The sequence below is a fragment of the Triticum urartu genome, chromosome 4A (assembly GCF_056163025.1).
Source record: "Triticum urartu cultivar PI428250 chromosome 4A, HENAU_Tu73, whole genome shotgun sequence".
Lineage (NCBI taxonomy): Eukaryota > Viridiplantae > Streptophyta > Magnoliopsida > Poales > Poaceae > Triticum > Triticum urartu.
The window spans coordinates 491,839,517-491,858,071 of record NC_141876.1 but is presented as its reverse complement, the minus strand read 5'-3'; the positions used below and the strand labels follow the sequence as shown (position 1 = coordinate 491,858,071).

The following is an 18,555-nucleotide window of genomic DNA, read 5'->3' as shown; positions in this document are numbered from 1 at the left end:
GATCTTTGTCCGGTGCGCGAGGTAGGGGAAGGCTAGGGTTAGACCGCGAATTTCGGAGGGTTGCACATATATATAGGTAGAGGGAGCTAGGAGAGTCCAAATGAGGTGTGGTTTTCGGCCACGCGATCGTGATCGAACGCTCTAGATGATGGAGTGGATCTTGGTGGGTTTTGGGCAAAATTGGAGGGGTGTTGGGCTGCAACACACACGAGGCCTTTTCGGTCCCTCGGTTAACCGTTGGAGTATCAAACGAAGTCCAAATGATACGAAACTTGACAGGCGGTTTACCGATAGTAAACCAAGGCCGCTTGGCAATTCTAGGTCCAATCCGGAAATATTTAATCCCCACACACGAAAGAAAGCTAGAAATGACCACCGGAGGAGAACGAAGCGCCGGAATGCAAAACGGACAACGGGGAAAATGCTCGAATGCATGAGACGAACAAGTATGCAAATGAAATGCACATGATGACATGATATGCAATGCATGACGTGCAAGCAAAGACAACGCAACAACATCGAATAACTGCACGACACCTGGCACATCGGTCTCGGGGCGTTACAAAGTGTTCCTCCGGTATTCGAGAGTTGCATAATCTCATAGTCACAGGAACATGTATAAGTCATGAAGAAAGCAATAGCAATAAACTAAACGATCATAGTGCTAAGCTAACGGATGGGTCTTGTCCATCACATCATTCTCTAATGATATGATCCCGTTCATCAAATGACAACACATGTCCATGGCTAGGAAACTTAACCATCTTTGATTAATGAGCTAGTCAAGTAGAGGCATACTAGGGACACCCTGTTTGTCTATGTATTCACACATGTACTAAGGAAATATAAATAACAACTTTATTATTGTCTCTAGGTCATATTTCCTTCATTCGACTGATCCCGACCAGCACGCCCCACCAACTCCGCTGCAACTGCGCCACCACCCCCACCAGTAGATTGCCGAGGCAAAGGCGACCGCCCGCAGCCCAAGTCGCCCGCCACCCGCACTGTAGGATGGTGTGGATCTTGGCAACCACCAACTAGCCAGAAGCAGTCCACATCGCCGCACAACCCCGCGTGCACCACCACCACGTCGCCCCGCTCTCACCCGGGACATCGGCCACCTCCCGCGCCGCACCCCAGTCCCCCCTACACCGGATCCGGCTGGACTTGGGCCAGGAACAAGGTGAGCGCAACCGCTCGAGCAGGCCTCCCCGCAGCTGCTACGCCACGACCAAGGAGTAGCCCGCCGTAGAACACCAACCACGCCGCCAGATAGCTCGCTTGCCACTGCGCCGGAGAGCCCCGTGAAAGCCCTCCACCCCCGCCCGTTTAGTTGTCCCACACCAGCCACATCTCGGGCGGAGAGGAAACAGAGCCCCGCCGCCACCTATGCCGGTCAGACTTTACCCTGCGGCGCCTCACGGCGACGGCGGGGGAGAGGGACGGGAGGGTGGGGGTAGCTAGCGGCGCACCCAAGGTTTGCCCCCGGCCGTCCATAGGGATGACGCGAGGGGAGGCAGGTCACCGGGTTGTGGGTTTACGCCGCTCTTTTAGTTCAGAGGGACTGTTCTTTTATACCGCACTAAAAGCAAATTTGGGCACCACTAAAGGGATATTGAGGGAGTGTTAGATGCCAATATTTTCTAATAGCTTTTGTTTTATGGCACTAAATATTTTTTGACCATGCATTCGAGTTGGTCTTGGGCGCAAAAGCAAGAAACGGTTTCTAGGAGCGTGTTTGGTTGCAGTAGTGAACAGTAGCTGCATTGCATACACATCTCAACCCAGCCTGGTTGAGCAAAAACAGCCCCAAATGCGTCATCTACAAGTTGTTTGGTTGCCTGCATCTAAGGTCCCTCCATTAGGTAATACGCAAGTGCACTTTGTTTGGTTGCCTGCACTGGCCCAAGGGGCACATGAACACGGTGTTTGGTTGCACACATGAGGTATGATTAAGAGCTAGCACTTGGACTTAACACACAGGGTTAAGAGCTTTTAAAGGGAGGGGAGAAGAAATGCAGTGTGTGCCGGACAATGGCGACTTCGGTGGATAGTGGTCGTGGCACCGTGTCCGACATGACGAGCATGGAGTCGTGGACGAACGACCCCGTCGGCGGCACGGCAAGCGACACCGTCGGTGAACTAGTTGCGATGTTCGCGCAAAGACAGTCGATAGAGAAGGAGAATGCAGTGCTCGCGCAATGGTATCGTCAGTGCAATGGACGAGAGAGGAGGCCGAGATGATCGACGTCGGAAATGACTCCAGTGTAGTAGGGCGAGAGAGAGAAGGCCAAGATGATCGACCTTGTCGGCAGGGCGGCGAACTGCAGTGTGCACGGAGGCAGAGGACACAAGAAAGCAGTGTGTGCGCCATTGCAGCGTCAGTGCAGTAGGAGGACGACGGAGAGTAGGCCGAGATGCGCGACACCGGAAACGACTCTAGTGTAGTAGGACGTGGGCAAGGAGATCAAGGGGAAGGGCGCCGGCGTCGAAAGGGACGAATAGGAGGGCTCTAAGCACAAGACAGAGGAGCTTGACATGGCGGCGGCAGTGCAGTAGGCTGCTGTTCAAAGAGAGATGAAGCTACGATCGTCGAAACCAAAAATTTACAACACGAATGTTGTGTGGAACTGCGAGATTAGGCTGTTGGTCAAATAAAATTTCAAACGATCGATCGTGCGCGGCGAATCTGACAAAATTCGTCTAGAATAGTTTCAAACCGGGAAGACAAAATTAAGAACTTATGGTCAACAAAACTATGAACCGATCGCCTGAATGGAACCGTAGCATCGAGGTGCATCTTTTACATGTAGAGCTTACCTCGAATCGAAACACCGTTGTGTAGATTGGAAGAGGCTAGGAAGAACAAAATTAGAGACAAGATTACTAGAGGTAGGAGAAGATAAGCAGGCACAGCCTGCATACAAGCCCCCATCCCTCCCATCTCTCCTTGTGCAAGTGGTCTATCATATGCACTCACCTCAGTCTGGCTCGCTAGAAACTGCCGATCTGAAAGTATGCTTTAAAGTTCGTGTCATGCGGGTCGCGTAGTAATGCGGTCAACCAAACGAATCACTTTCTTCTCACGCGGACCAAGCTAGGCCATATACAGACAACCAAACACGCCCTAGACTACACCAGATTTGATTCCATTTCATACCAGATGTAGATATCAATCGAAGATACTCAAATACGGCAGATGCAAACAGTGTCGAAATCAAATCAAACACAAATACAAACATGTGCTGTAGTACTATGTTTCTGATTAAAAAAATGATGGTGAAAAAATGGAGACGGATAACCACTACCGGTAGTAGTACTAAGTAACTAAAGAGTAGCAGGAGACGGGTACGGTAAAGCTAATCTCACAGTTTGCATCAGTCACTCGTCGATCGTCGGCACGCTCGCGGCGCTGCGCCTCTGGCTGCTGAAGGGCCCTGTGACGGTCCGGCCGACGAACTTGCCGGCCTTGGTGATGCTTTTGCCGACCGCGTCGATCCCCGTGCCCACCATGTGAACCCCCGGCCCGTCCTTGTGAACGCCCGACCCGTCCTTGTGGACGCCCGAACCGGTCACGGCAGCGCCCGCCGCGACGCCCGTGCCGGCCACGTTGGTGGTGACCGTGGACGGAGCGGCCACGCCTCTGGCTGCGTCCGCGGACCCGCTGACGGCGGGCCCCGTCGCCTCCCTCGTCTTCAGCCGCTCCTCCACCGTCCTCTTCTCCAGCTCCAGCGCCCGCAGCGCCTCCTCCTTGGTGTAGAGGTGGTAGAGCACCTGCGAATACACAGCTCCATCGAGTCCTCGGTCGCTATGAAACGTAGCACAGGTCGAGGAGAAGGCATGCATGGGCTTACCCTGACGGTGAGCACGCCCCGGTCCTTCTTGTCCTTGACCTTGGTGGTGTCCAGCGACGACAGCAGCTGCAGGTTGATCTCCTGCACGGTCTCCACCTCCAGGTCGCTGAGGGGCAGCTTGACGATGCCCAGCCTCTTGTCTTGCTTCAGGCTGTCCTCGTCGAACACCTCGAGGATGATGTGCTGCGTCTCCTTGTCCTCGGCGATGAGCTCGAACGTCTCGTTCCACTCCGGGTTGAGGTTGTCGTCGATGACCCGGGTCCTCTCCTTGAACATGGGGCGGATGAAGAGCACCACGTAGGGGTCCGACTTGCCGATGAACTCCTTGTTCTTGAGCGACTCCCCGCGCACCACCGTCACCGTCACCTTCCCGTGCGGCTTCAGCTCCAGATCACTGCACGGAAACATGTCGTTGTCAGTCCGTCAGACAGACAGACACCCTAATTTCAACTCCTGACCGAGCTCTGTCAACAGAACCTTATGTCGACGTCAACGCCCAGTGGAACGACGATTCTATGCGGCCATTGGAGCATGTCAGTGATCAATGACGCCACGGTGTCCTGCAGAAAAAAGGAGTAACCAAAAAATAATCATCCGTCGACACAGAGATAATGCAAGCAGCAAGAAGGGGAGGAAGCAAACTCGGGACATACGTCGATCATGTCTGAAAGTCCGGGCATCGCCGTCAGGCTTCCCCCGACCGCCTTCAGTATGTAGTCGATCCTCGGTTTTGGCTGAAGGCGATGCAGAAGAAACCATTTACCGCGGCCACATACAGAGAACCAGTGATGCTCAAGGATTCATGACGGGAGAAAATTTAGAGTGGTTGCAAGAAGCGTACGTACGTACCTCTGCCAGAAGAGCAATGACAACAGCGGAGATGCATGGTATCTCGTCAGACAATTGGAAGACCACGCGGATGATGGTGAACACCTGAAGGTTCTTGAACTGTATATACAAGCAGTAAGCATATATATGGGAATTGATTTACTACCATTTGTAGTTCGATTGAAATGCTTGTGTAGCCGTGCTACTTGCAAATATATATCACACGAACATAACTTGCAAGGTCAAATTTCACAAGGTTTAAATTGTCATGAAAAAACTGCTGAAAATTTAAGGTAGGCCCGTTTTGTCAGGCCGCCGGCACATTTGCAGACCTGAATCGGGAGTGAAGCGACTAGAGTTTCAACTGCAAGGACGATATTCGGATCCCCACCCCACTTGAAGTCGATATCCATCGTGATTTGCCCTTTCTGAAAGCTCTGGACCCGAATGCCTGGACAATATCATCACTCATCAGAAACCTTTAGAACAAGATTATCTACCACTTAATACTGTAGAATTAATGCCACGTTGTCCTGGCAACCTTCAATTTTAGGTGGCACGGTGCCTAGTGAGAGTCTGCTGAACTTGAGTGAGGATATCCCCACCGGTCGATAAACGTCGAGTATAGGCTCCACGGAGTCCCTGATGACCATGGTTGCTGCCTGTGACCAAAAACAACTGTACATTAGAGCAGATGTCAACAACAACAGAGCAATAAGTAGTTCATGGGCTCATACTTCAAAAACTCGTTAACTCTATAGATAAACCCTTTTTTTTGTCTAAACGAATGGGAGGGCCCTCCTGCCGAGAAAAACTGGAAGAACACAGGAGGTTAATTATGTGTACCTCTTCAACAAAAGGCCAAAGCTTGCTCAATTGTCTGTTGAGCCATTTAACCTGAAGAACGGAACCGAAACGTTAAAGTACGAAAGCAAGCAAAATAACAGGTGAGCATACTCATTATGCAAGGAAATCATTGGTACTTGGTACCACCACAAGGATAACTGAGTTGGAAAATGTCATCCTCATATCAGATTTTTTTTTCCTCAGCTTACACCTATTTGCAATGATACTGGGGTAATTTTGTCCTAATGTTTTGAATTTCTTAAAATTAGGAATTTGATGACTTATCTGGTCTGAACTCGAATGCGCTCACGTCTAGTAAAAGACTAGAGTGGCATAGCTTGTTCTTGTGCATATTTTACATATTATGATTAATCGGGAATGTGGAAAGAGCCACAGTAACACAACAGTAAGTAGCATTTCACCTGGTCATACTCCGGGAATGAAATCCATTGAGGGAGATTTTCTCCGCATATTTTCTTCAGATCCTCACGGTTGAGAGATCCTAGCACATTGACATCGGCAGCCTGTTTCAAAACGAATTTTGTTTGTCTCAAACTACAGTAATTATCACGAAACAAAACTTCCACTTGCAGCTTCATTTCAAAAACAGTGTAAAAACAGAACTTGAACTGAAAGGAGTTCCCAGGACGAATCTACTCCGGCGCATTGCCGTCAGAAACTCAGGCTTGAGCCAAATTTCATTCCCAAAGTCGCGGCGTCAGGCGCAGAAACCGCTTTCAGAACGCAAATAATCAACGAATGAGCCTGAGAAAACGTCTGTGAGCCTGAATCCTTGTAGCGGATCAACTCAGGCTCCTACCTGAACATATATCTACGAGTCGATGCGAAAATGATCATCGACAGTGGCGCAACGCAAACCAAACATCGCATGAATGCAGTGATCAATGTAGAGCATCCGGGCAGGCGCACTTGCCTTGGCGCTGCGTTTGTGGGCGCGGCGAGCCATGGCGCGCGCCCAGCCGGCGATGAGGGCGACGCCGAGGATGAATCCCAGCATGATCCCCGAGAAGAACCCCATTTTCTCCTGTGAGTCGCCTGGATCGCGATCGGGGAGGGGATTGTTTTCTTCGTGTGTAGGATCCTCGATCCAAATTCTATCGCTGTGAATTTGGGGGCGAGTTTTGCGCGTGCACTAACGTGCGATTGGTGGAGATGGCTGTGATCACGCTTGCTTTTGCATGGCTGGATCCGCGCACGCTTTTTTATTAGTTTTGACGCGTCGACTTGCCCGAGCCGAGTGATGGACGAGCTCCATCGCCTCTAAAAGGGCTGTGAGGTAACGACATTCCTAAGGTACTACGAAATGGTTGGAAAAAAAAGGACTACGAAATGGGCCCAATACGCTGCTGGCAGATGGGCTTGGATACGCGGGAGGAGGAGCGTGGTCGAAAATCCCTAAAAAAAGGAGCGTGGTCGAAATGTTTGTCTTGCGTCGTGGAGATCATGAGGTTATCCTTGATGGTGGTCGTCAGCTTGTCATACATTGCTTTTGGTGCTACTCCCTCCATTTCTAAATATTTTTCTTTTTAGAGATTTCAAATGAACTACTACATACGAATGTATATAGACATATTTTAGAGTGTAGATTCACTCATTTTGTTCTGTATGTAGTCATTTGTTGAAATCCCTAGAAAGAGAAATATTTAGAAACGGAAGGAGTATATCACAAAGTAAGGGCATGCACGATGTTTCTCTAAGCATCACATGTGGCTCCTCGAGCATGTGAATGTAACTACCCGATATGTTGCACCATCATGAAGTAGTCATGGATGCAATGCTTTTTGATGAATGTGCATTGGTTCAACTGCACAAGAGATCCCAATCACGATGCCTCCCTTTGTAGCAAGGGATTTGGCCGCTGGTTTGACAAAGATGTGGATGTGCCTAATGAGGCGGTAGTCAATCTTGGAGGCAACATCTAGTTTCTTTGGGAGGAGGGTGAGGAGCGTCTAGTTAAGGCCTTGGAAGCCATGGTCATTCATTATGTCAGCCTTCACACCCCCCCCCCCTCCCTCAAGTGAGGCTTGAGGAACTCCGCCATGAAACCATATGGTCTGACGCCTTCCCACACGGCAACTATCACATCACCTCCTCCTCCCGAAAGGGGCCTCGAGGCCGGCCAAGTCCTCCGCCCAGAAACTTAGTAAATCCTGGTCCAGGGAGAACTCATACTCGGTGAGTGGGGTAGCTCCCCCACATGAATATTTTACTACATGCCTCATTCCATCGTTCCACCGTGCATTCACAGTGTGAGGTCTTCAATGATTGGTCGAAGTACTACCGGGCTATGGCGATCTTCATTTTGAAAGGTCATTTCATTCTTGCATGCCCATATCTTCCAATGGATGGTGAGTAGGGTTGTTAGCTATATATGATGATCAAGACCGGTTGGCATCATGCAATCCTAGAGGTGGTGGTGGAGTTGGGGGTAGGATACCAATTCGCTGCCAAATTATGTTGGCAAGAAGGCATAGTATTAAGATATGCATGACCTTTTCGCATTCGTGATCACATCTCGAGCTGATGGCGTCCGGGGAGATGTGCTTGTGAAGGAGGTTTGCCTTGGAGTTGAGGTGGTCCCTGAATAGAAGCCATGAAAATATTTTGAAACGGTTAGGAACCTTGAGGTCCAAATGGTCCTATCATAGGTGTCATTGCCAACTTCAATCATAGTCAGGTCACAGGCGAGCTTGGAGGATAACTACTGGCCTTCTTTGAGGAAGCGGGCATTCAGTGACGGCTAGAAATCCTGCAACAAAGACAAAAGAGAATCCAATTCGTGATGCTTTTATTGAACATATAAATGATGAAAGGGTGGTAGGCATTCTCAGGCCATCCACGCGTCCACCCTTTGCATTTTCACGTCACTCCCTCCCTAGCTTATGTCGATGACGCCTGGGCCCGGTCGTGTGGCCCTTTGCGTCCCGCGCGTGAAGCGAGCGAGCGCACAAATATCTCTCTCGCCAGCCCATCTCTCTCTCTCCCTCGTCTCTTCTCATCCCCCTCCTCCCATCTGTTCGCCCCTCTTAACTGCAAGCACTGGCACCAGCGTGCCCTCTCGGCCGCAAGAGCCGGCACCGGCGTGGGATGGAAGCGGCCGCCACCGAGAGAAGCTCCGGCCTCCCCTCCTCACCCTCCCTGTCTCCTCTCATCCACCGGGACAAGCCGAGAAGCGGAGGAGAGGGCCAGAGGCTGAGGAGGGACGAGCGGCGCACGCGAGAGGCTGCCCTACCTATATATCTAAATGGACTCGGAGCTCGGCCACGCCGGTACCCTCCCTCCCTCCCAGGATCCATCGATTGGATCGAATCGCTCTGCGCCGGGTTTCGTGGCTGATTGATTAATTTGCCGGTTCTTGCGTGCGTAGATTGGGCGGGGATGGACAAGCTGGACATGGTCGGTGACGAGAGCGCGGCCAGGCCCGACTTGGCCTGCCCCTACTGTTTTCAATGGCTATAACTACAACTGCAGTTTTAACTCATGCGATTGAAGATGGTGTTGATCGGCAACGTCCATATTTCTTTTGGCCCTGTTTTCCTGGCGGAGAGGTGCTCACATTTGGTTGATCCTTTAATGATCGTTTGATTGGATCCCTTTGCATGATTTCATTTGACCTCTATGTCTTCATTGAAGATGGTGTTGGTTGGCAACGTCCAGATTTCTTTGTGCTTTCTGGTACCTCTGAAAATAAGATTATTTCTATGAATTCATCAGTTAAGCTTCTTGTAGGATCGAAAGTATGTCTAGAGGGGGGTGATTAGACTACTTGACCAAATAAAAATCTAGCCTTTTCCCAATTTTAGTTCTTGGCAGATTTTAGCTATCTTAGCACAAGTCAAGCAATCTCCACACAATTCAAGCAAGCATGCAAAAAGAGTATATGAGCAGCGGAAAGTAAAGCATGCAACTTGCAAGAATGTAAAGGGAAGGGTTTGGAGGATTCAAACGCAATTGGAGACACGGATGTTTTTGTCGTGGTTCCGATAGGTGGTGCTATCGTACATCCACGTTGATGGAGACTTCAACCGACGGAGGGTAACGGTTGCGTGAGTCCACGGAGGGCTCCACCCACGAAGGGTCCACGAAGAAGCAACCTTGTCTATTCCATCATGGTCGTCGCCCACGAAGGACTTGCCTCACTAGCGGTAGATCTTCACGAAGTAGGCGATCTCCTTGCCCTTACAAACTCCTTGGTTCAACTCCACAATCTTGTCGGAGGCTTCCAAGTGACACCTAGCCAATCTAGGAGACACCACTCTCCAAGAAGTAACAAATGGTGTGTTGATGATGAACTCCTTGCTCTTGTGCTTCAAATGATAGTCTCCCCAACACTCAACTCTCTCTCACTGGATTTGAATTTGGTGGAAAGAAGATTTGAGTGGAAAGCAACTTGGGGAAGGCTAGAGATCAAGATTCATATGGTTGGAATGGAATATCTTGACCTCAACACAAATGTAGGTGGTTCTCTCTCAGAAAATGTGTATTGGAAGTGTAGGTATGTTCTGATGGCTCTCTCCACGAATGAAGAGTGGGTGGAGGGGTATATATAGCCTCCACACAGAATCTAACCGTTACACACAATTTGCCAAACTCGGTGGGACCGAATGGTTAAACTCGGTCGGACCGATTTAGCAAACCTAGTGACCGTTAGGATTTTCGGTGGGATTGAGATGCAACTCGGTAGGACCGATATGGTTAGGGTTAGGGCATAACGTAATCTCGATGTGACCGATTACACAAACTCGGTGGGGCCGATTTTGGTAATAAGCTAACCAGAGAGTTGGTCAGGTAAACTCGATGGGACCGATTCGCTCATCTCGGTGAGACCGTAATGTTACAAAAGGGAAACAGAGAGTTTACATTGCAATCTCGGTGGGACCGATCGCTCATCTCGGTAAGACCGAAACGTTACGAAGGGAAACAGAGAGATTACAATCCCATCTCGGTGAGACCGAGATCCCTATCGGTGAAACCGAATTGCTAGGGTTTGTGGCAGTGGCTATGACATTTGAAACTCGATGGCGCCGGATAGATAGAATCGGTAGGGCCGAGTTTGACTTTTGGTTTAGGTCATATGTGGATGTGGGAAGGTAGTTGAGGGTTTTGGAGCATATCACTAAGCACTTTGAGCAAGCAAGCCATTAAGCAACACCTCATCCCTCCTTGATAGTATTGGCTTTTCCTATAGACTCAATGTGATCTTGGATCACTAAAATGTAAAATGTAGAGTCTTGATCTTGAAGCTTGAGCCAAACTTTTTGTCCTTAGAATTTTGAGGGATCCACTTTCCTCATCCATGCCATGCCATTCATTGAGCTTTTTCTGAAATATTAATCTTGGAATAATGTTAGCTCAATGAGCTATATGTTGTTAGGAATTACCAAAACCATCCAGGGATAGTTGCACTTTCACTTCTTCTCTATTCGAATTGAATCTGAGAAGACCCTGGAGCAATGACCTCTATGTCTTCATTCAGTTATTAGGCTTGGGCAAATCAAACCTGCAAAGTTCAGTGAAGATTTCAAAGTACAGGTAGATTACTTTGTGTTGCCTATAGTCCTATAACTAATATTGTTTCATTATAAACATCCTTTATGTGTTGCTTCAGTTATAAGGCTTGGGCAGGCCAAATCTGCAAAACTCGACAAAGATTTCAAACTACAAGTACATTATTTTGTGTTTCCTACAATCCTAGATTTCTCTAGGATGACCCAAACAATAGACTGCGGGTAGGTTGTGTATGAGACTATAGACATGCACATGATGTGGATCTGCTTACAATAATTTTGCAATACTGAGATTTGTTTAGATGCTCACTTTTCTTACTGATGTTGCTTAATAATTGTTTTTGTGCCATATACACATTAAATTGCGTCATGCCAATCAGCACACCCTGTGAGTCCTCTCCTCCAATGCCTCTGCCTCACCCAACTATCTAGAGGTAATTAGTTTGATATGCTTCGGGTGAAGATGCCCTCTAACATGTGGCTTCTTAGTTGGACACGTTTATGTTCATGCATGATGCTCTTGCGGTGTTTATTGATTATCAATAGATCTGAGAAATTCTTTTTTTGCTTAAAAGTTTAATTATGCGTCTTTTCCTGCAGTTAAGTTCCTGAAAAAATGGTGAGTTCAACTTAGAGTTGTAGCAGTCCATGTTTGCTGACAATAGGAGCGCCCATGTATTATAAGCTAATATATGATTCAGGTTGTGATCATTGATTCAAATGGTTAGTTGGTTTTTGAGAAAAATATACACACGCTTTCTTGATGGTCAAGGAGTTTCAGATAGATATGAGAAATTCTTTTTTTTTGCTTAAAAGTTTAATTATGCGTTTTCTCTGCATTTAAGTTCCTGGAAAAAATGGTGAGTTCAACTTAGAGTTATAGCGATCCATGTTTTCTGACAATAGGAGCACCCATGTATTATGACTCAGGTTTGTAAACAGTCATCCATACCTTAGGTACGTATGTTAATGCAGAAGCACCACTATTGAAATAAACGTAGTAACCGTGTCAATCTGAACATTTTAGCAAGTTCATGCATTAACCTTAGGGTCCATCAATGAAACAAAGCCAATCATATGAATTGAAGTAGCTACTGAAATAAAATGGAAAGAACAAAGAGAAAATTGATGGTTATCTGTATGAGAATTCAGAGAATGGGATAGGAGAGGTGGTTCTTCCCAACAGGAAAAAGAGTGGAGTATAGTACTGTTATCCTGCCTTTTCTACTACAATCCCAGTTAGCATAATAATGTGACATGTAAAATCATATTATCGATTCAATTATGATTCAAGCGACATGAACAATTATCCGTGAAATTCACTTCTAAACTGATGTATAGCATTTCACTTTCTAGAAAGGCGCTTGACTGGAATGTATATGTATATAGTTAATAAAATCATAGTGACTGATTTTTCAATTCCTCTATTATTTAGATTAGAGGTGTCTGCATGCCTATTAGCCAAGTGATTGGTATTTCCAGCTCAAAAGAGAAACTGACCGATGTTTTGGCATATTTTCCTATTAGGAATAAATGGATGTGCCCATGCACATATGCACACAGATTTCAGGTTACAGTGTAATTAGGAAACAAATGATACCTCATTGTGTCATCTTGGTCTGAGAAGAGAAAAGGACATGCACTTCAGTAGCAAAAAATTGATTGTCATTGTACTATCTGTAATGCTAAGCATTTATTTGCTAATATCTCCTCAACTGAATTTGTATTTTGTGCCATTTGGCCTTTTAACTATGTGGGCATCTGCAGATGGTCTGAAAACCAAGATATGCCAGAGATAATAACTATACGGGCTGCTCCAGATGGACTAAGGAAGGAAACATGTCCTAGGCCTGCATGCTAATATTGTTTTGGCATATTTTCCTATTAGGAATAAATGGATGTGCCCATGCACATATGCACACAGATTTCAGGTTACAGTGTAATTAGGAAACAAATGATACCTCATTGTGTCATCTTGGTCTGAGAAGAGAAAAGGACATGCACTTCAGTAGCAAAAAATTGATTGTCATTGTACTATCTGTAATGCTAAGCATTTATTTGCTAATATCTCCTCAACTGAATTTGTATTTTGTGCCATTTGGCCTTTTAACTATATGGGCATCTGCAGATGGTCTGAAAACCAAGATATGCCAGAGATAATAACTATACGGGCTGCTCCAGATGGACTAAGGAAGGAAACATGTCCTAGGCCTGCATGCTAATATTGTACACCAATGAATGCTTCACTTATTTATACTTAATCGGTTGTGTAACAATAAGCGCGATATTAGCTTTTGTACCCATCTTCATGGTTGAAATACTTTTCTGCAATCTGTGACACATTTGCTTCAGTTTCCATATGTCTTGCTTCATGCTATCAATATTGTTAATAGTTTATATTTATCTTTCTTTCCCTTTATAGCCTACTTGAATGGATATGGTTCCTGAGAGGCCATTTCTTATGCAGCAGGTCCTGAAGATGGATGTTGCTTGTTTAGATATCTATGATTCCAGATTATTAAAAACGGTTCATGTCATAATGGACGCTATTTTATTGAGAGTGGCTTCGAACAATATGGCATGAACATATTTGTTTTCTCCTTGTCCAATAATGAAATGATCTTTGTGCATATAAAATGGTTATCGATACAATAATTCTTAGTTTTAATTAGCATCTTACGTTAACTGGTTTAAGCCATTCTACTATCTGTAATACAATCCACATTCCACATTGCGTCATCTTTCCATTTATGTTTCCTACTTATTCACTACGAACATAGCTTCTAACTCGCTTCTTGCGCCATTGGCGCAACCAGGTCATCTAGTTTTCATTAAAGAATGCTTAGGGTAGTTGTTACATTAATTTGTTCATATGTTAGTGTGTTGTTTTCGAGAGGGAGGGGGTGTGAATGAGCCAAAATCCCAGGAGTTCAAATTTTATATGTGCTAGCACAATGCACGTGCGTTGCTACAAAACTATAAAATATGAGGAGTTGGGTCACTGCCTTAGCAAGTCGTCAAAATACGTTGGTGTCCTGCGGCCTTCGCATGTGATTCATGATTAAAAATAGTGAAAATATAACTAAAGATCAAGTTGCATGCATTGGTGAATCTTAAGCCATCCGTAGGTTCTTTGCAAGACATAACATTCTGAATGTTGGGTACATGTTAGAATAGGCATTAGTGGATTGACCGTACAAGGTCGCCGATCGGGTAGAACGGCAAGGACTACTGTCGCTTTGGAGTTACAATTTGTTCACTTTCTTATTCTGTGATATAGAATTGGAAGAGTTGGTTGAAAAGAGAAACCAAAAACAAGAGCATAATTTTGAATTGGATTCACATTTTGCATTTGTTATTTGTGCATTCTGCAAGTATTTGTCTCACATGAAAGTAGTAGCGTACTTGTTTATTTGCTTTAGGTCTCATATGTGAGTAAAAGTGCATTTGTTTATTTATGTCTCTTGGAAGTTTACTAGTCCCACATATGGGCTGGGTGCGTTTTTCTTAACATGTAAACATTTCACCTCAATATGAAACATGTATGGAGAAAATGTCGACCTTACATACAAACATACATGACATGCATGATAATTTCAATTTTTATTCTGTTATTTATACTTTAATAAATAATTTACAACTATAGAATAATCAAACACCATGATCATATGTATTTTCAGCTTTGATTCTCCTATTATTACTTCAAATATTCATGTTGCATACAACCAAATATCATTGAAATATTCCCTCTGTTCCATAATATAAGAACATTTTTAACACTGCACTAGTGTCAAAAAAGCTCGTATATTATGGGACAGAGGGAGTATATTACAAAACAATTCTGCAACACCGTGCGGAATATCATCTAGTTTCTTTTAATCCTGCAAACAGAAAACGACAGCATAATTCGGCACATCATTGCAAGAGACGAGGCAAGTGGATTTTGTTTCTTATTTTTTGAGAAACATACGCTAGAAGGAACACAAACCTGCGGTTGAACTGTCAAATCTCTAAAACCAATCCACCATGCCTCTGTCCCTTCCTCTTCCTCCTGGCCACAACCAGAGGAGGGATGCTCTGCTCACTCCAGAACACCTGGTCAGGATCAACCTCTGCCTTCACCATTGCCAACCTCCTGAAGTTTCCCCTGAAGTACATTCTCCCCCACACCTTGGCCTCCTCATAGCTTGTATTGCCCTCCACATTCTGCCCCAAGTCCAGGTCCCTGAAGTTAATGTATGCAGCTCTAGGCCTATTGCTCACATAGGGTGTCATGAGCTCATGCACCCCCCTGACCCAACCCAAATGCTTCTCCTCATATGACACGTTCTTGTCACTTCCCCACTTGACATAGTACTGGAAGTTGTAGAGGTACCCTCTGCGGTGCGCATACGGCGTGTCGGATTCTGGTATCTCGCTCATCCTGCCGCCCTGGGGGTCGATATCGATCGAGCCGCCCTGGTGTTCGACGATCTTGGTGAACAACATGCTTAGACCGGTTGCCGGAATTGGCGATGTCAGGTAGTCTAGCTTGATCTTGTAGTATTCTTTGGGTTGGAGTGTTCTGTCCAGAAACACTTCTGCCGGTTGGCCATTGGTGTAGCCGTAGAAGTAGAGCATCGACTGAATCCAGTTCATCTCTCTGCAATCGCTTGGCTTAATGTCTAGTTCTGGCAAATGGATGCCCATTTGGGTAACCATCCCGCTGCAATTGCCAAGAAAGAATGACTTGAACACCACCAATGGCCGTCTCTTGCCGCCGTCATCGACCTTGGGCTCCATTTCCAGCTTGACGAAGAGATCGTCCGGGAGGGCGTGTGCCACGAGCTGCCATTTGGTCAGGAGACGGAGCATTGCTTCCTCGTCCTCGTCACCATGCCGGAGTAGCCGACGGACGGTGAAGGCGGATACGACGCTCGGGACGGGGACCAGACTCACGGTCCAAGAAACGACGATGCCGAAGCTTCCTCCTCCGCCGCCCCTGATCGCCCAGAAGAGGTCCTCCCCCATGGCTGACCGGTTCAGGAGCTTCCCTCCCGCGTCCACCACCTCGGCGTCTACGACGTTGTCGGCGGCCAGGCCGTATTTGCGCATCATCGGCCCGAATCCGCCGCCGCTGAGGTGCCCGCCGACGCAGACCGTGGGGCAGATCCCGGCGGGGAACCCCAGCTCACCACCGCTCCCCTCCGCGACCGCGTAGTAGAGCTCCCCAAGGGTGGCCCCGGGCTGGGCGCGCGCCACGCGGCGTTCCGCATCGACCCGCACTGTTCGGAGCGCGGCGACGTCGATGACGGCGAACGGGCGGCCGCCGCTGGGACGGATCGCGCGATATGATAGGCCTTCGTAGTCGTGGCCTCCGCTGCGGGCGCGGACGGTGAGGCCGTGGGCCTTGCAGCAGGCCACGGACGCCTGCACCTCGGCGACGGTCCTGGGCGTGAGGAGCAGCGATGGCCTCGGCGTCTGAGGCGAGGCGAAGCGGAGGTTCTGGATGGTGGAGGCGAGAAGGGGCGGGTAGGAGGCGTCCGCCGGCGCGTGGACGAGCTCGGACGGGTCGGCGGTGTCCGGCGAGAGGCGGGACACACAACGCAGGAAGCTCTCGTGGAGGCCGCCCTCTTCTTCTTGGAGCTCCTGCGGCTGCGGGGACGAAGGCGAGACGAGGAGGAGCAGGAGGAGGAGGGGACAGAGACGCGTGAATGGCCGCATCGTCTTCTTGCCCTGGCTCCCCTTGCTCTGCCTAAGCAATTATCAGCGGGAGAATGGTGATAGGATCAAGGTGTTCTAGTTGGCTTTGAATGGTATAGGTGGACTCCCCTCACGCTCACGCTGATGGTGACAGGTGACTGAAGTCTGGAGAGGAGAAAACGAAACTACTTTGCGAACGACAGATGCGTGGCCGATTCAGGGACGATGCAAAATCTGACGATGTACTGAAGTTTGCTTTCTAGCACCAACGGCTTGATTAACAGTGTCGAAGCTTAGCACGCCATGATTCGACAGGCCAACTGCTCGGTATTTCCAACACACCTAAAATTGCTCCATCACATCGTGTCACGTCACATCACTAAAATGTACTTTCTTGGTTCGAGAATACTCCCTCCGTCCCATAAATGTAAAAAACGCTCTTATATTATGAGAGAGAGGGAATAATTGTGAAAAAAAATAAATGTATATAAACATATTTTAGTTCTAAATGCATTCTTTTTATCCCATTTCGTGATAAGTGAACTCCTTCTCAACTCTTCATACTACAAACCTGCATTGGTTGAACTCAACTAACATAGTGTTACTATCAAAGAAGGAGGGTGCCGAGGACATATCACATTTCCGCCCCATCGGTCTCATCCATGCTTTCCCAAAGATTCTGCAAAATTCATGGCAACTCGACTAGCTCCGTTCATAAATGGGCTGGTGTCCTGTTCTCAAAGCGCGTTCACCAAATCAAGAAGTATTCATGATAACTTTATGTTTGTTTGGGGCTTCGCCCGACGTCTACACCGGACAAAGACTCCTTCCTTGTTGCTAAAGCTAGACATAAGCAGTGCCCTAAGGGTTCGAGTCGTTGACCGACGATCCCATCGATCCTTTGTTGATCTCACGTCGGGACTCTCAATGAAGTACCAATGTCGGTGGTAAAACCGGCAAACCTCAGGGTATGGGGTCCCGAGCTATGGATTTTGGATCATTGGTAACAGGGACGAAGGGGGTAATATTTACACAGGTTCGGGCCCTCTCAAATAAGTAATACCCTACGTCCTGCTTTTGATTGTATTGATGATGATGTATCGAGTGCAAGCTTGATCTACCTCGAGATCGTAAGGAGAGATCTAACCCTAGGGCTAGGTGAATGTAATTGTGATTGGATCTCCTCTATAGGTTAAACCCTCTAGCTTATATACACGCCAGGTAGGGCATCTAGGGTTACATGGTCGGTATCCATGGGGCGCATGGAGACGGTAGGAAACATCTTGGAGTACACGCCAAGTCTTCGGTAGAGCCAGTCTTGAACACACCCAGGCATGAAGCTCTCAGAGTCTTGCCGTATGGGAGCCAGGGCATGAAGGCCCGGCCCGAGAACTGTAGACCGACTAGGTTGGTACCCCCTAGTCCAGGACACCATCACCACTGCCATCGTCTTCCACCGATCCATCTTTAGAGTTGTACTGACGCATTGACCTTCCCAGGCCTAGCTGTCGTCGACGTCACCACGACGTCAGACAATGCCACCATCATGCGTGTGTCCATCATCACGCGCCCACTATCAAGATCCCACTGCTCCATGTCGCCGAGACCCGCCATTGTTGACGTGCCTGATACCACGTCGCTCCTTCTTCGCGAACACCACTTGTTGCCACTGGTCACATCCCCTCCACTTGCAGTTCCTCTAACCAAGCACCCAAACGCCCTAGGCAATGCCTCCAAGAAGGGCACGACACACGCAGTGCTGCCGCCGCCCAATCTAAGGAGATTTTGGGTCTTCACCCGGGCATGGGGCGAGG

At 47.7% G+C, this 18,555-nt stretch overlaps 1 protein-coding gene and 1 pseudogene across 1 annotated transcript; both read right to left on the bottom strand.

Annotated features, from left to right (window-relative positions):
* Positions 1 to 3,098: 3,098 nt before the first annotated feature.
* LOC125554034 (calcium-dependent lipid-binding protein-like) lies at positions 3,099 to 6,784 on the bottom strand. Its single transcript, XM_048717659.2, has 10 exons — positions 6,466 to 6,784; positions 5,954 to 6,055; positions 5,532 to 5,582; positions 5,227 to 5,347; positions 5,018 to 5,136; positions 4,707 to 4,805; positions 4,511 to 4,591; positions 4,335 to 4,417; positions 3,858 to 4,251; positions 3,099 to 3,777 (listed from the first exon to the last, which is right to left on the bottom strand). Exons 1-10 carry the CDS (start codon positions 6,568 to 6,570, stop codon positions 3,385 to 3,387), a joined length of 1,548 nt encoding a protein of 515 aa, XP_048573616.2. The 5' UTR covers positions 6,571 to 6,784; the 3' UTR covers positions 3,099 to 3,384.
* Positions 6,785 to 14,728: 7,944 nt separating this feature from the next.
* On the bottom strand, positions 14,729 to 16,840 carry LOC125552376 (tetrahydroberberine oxidase pseudogene; annotated as a pseudogene).
* Between the last annotated feature and the right edge of the window lie 1,715 nt (positions 16,841 to 18,555).

What these genes read in the sequence shown, in the direction of transcription:
- LOC125554034 (XM_048717659.2), bottom strand. Translation starts at nt 6,570, where the DNA reads ATGGGGTTCTTCTCGGGGATCATGCTGGGATTCATCCTCGGCGTCGCC. An exon ending in TCGCTTCACTCCCGATTCAG is followed by an intron (nt 4,806 to 5,017) that starts GTCTGCAAATGT and finishes TTGTATATACAG; the next exon opens with TTCAAGAACCTTCAGGTGTT. An exon ending in GGGGCGTGCTCACCGTCAGG is followed by an intron (nt 3,778 to 3,857) that starts GTAAGCCCATGC and finishes GTGTATTCGCAG; the next exon opens with GTGCTCTACCACCTCTACAC.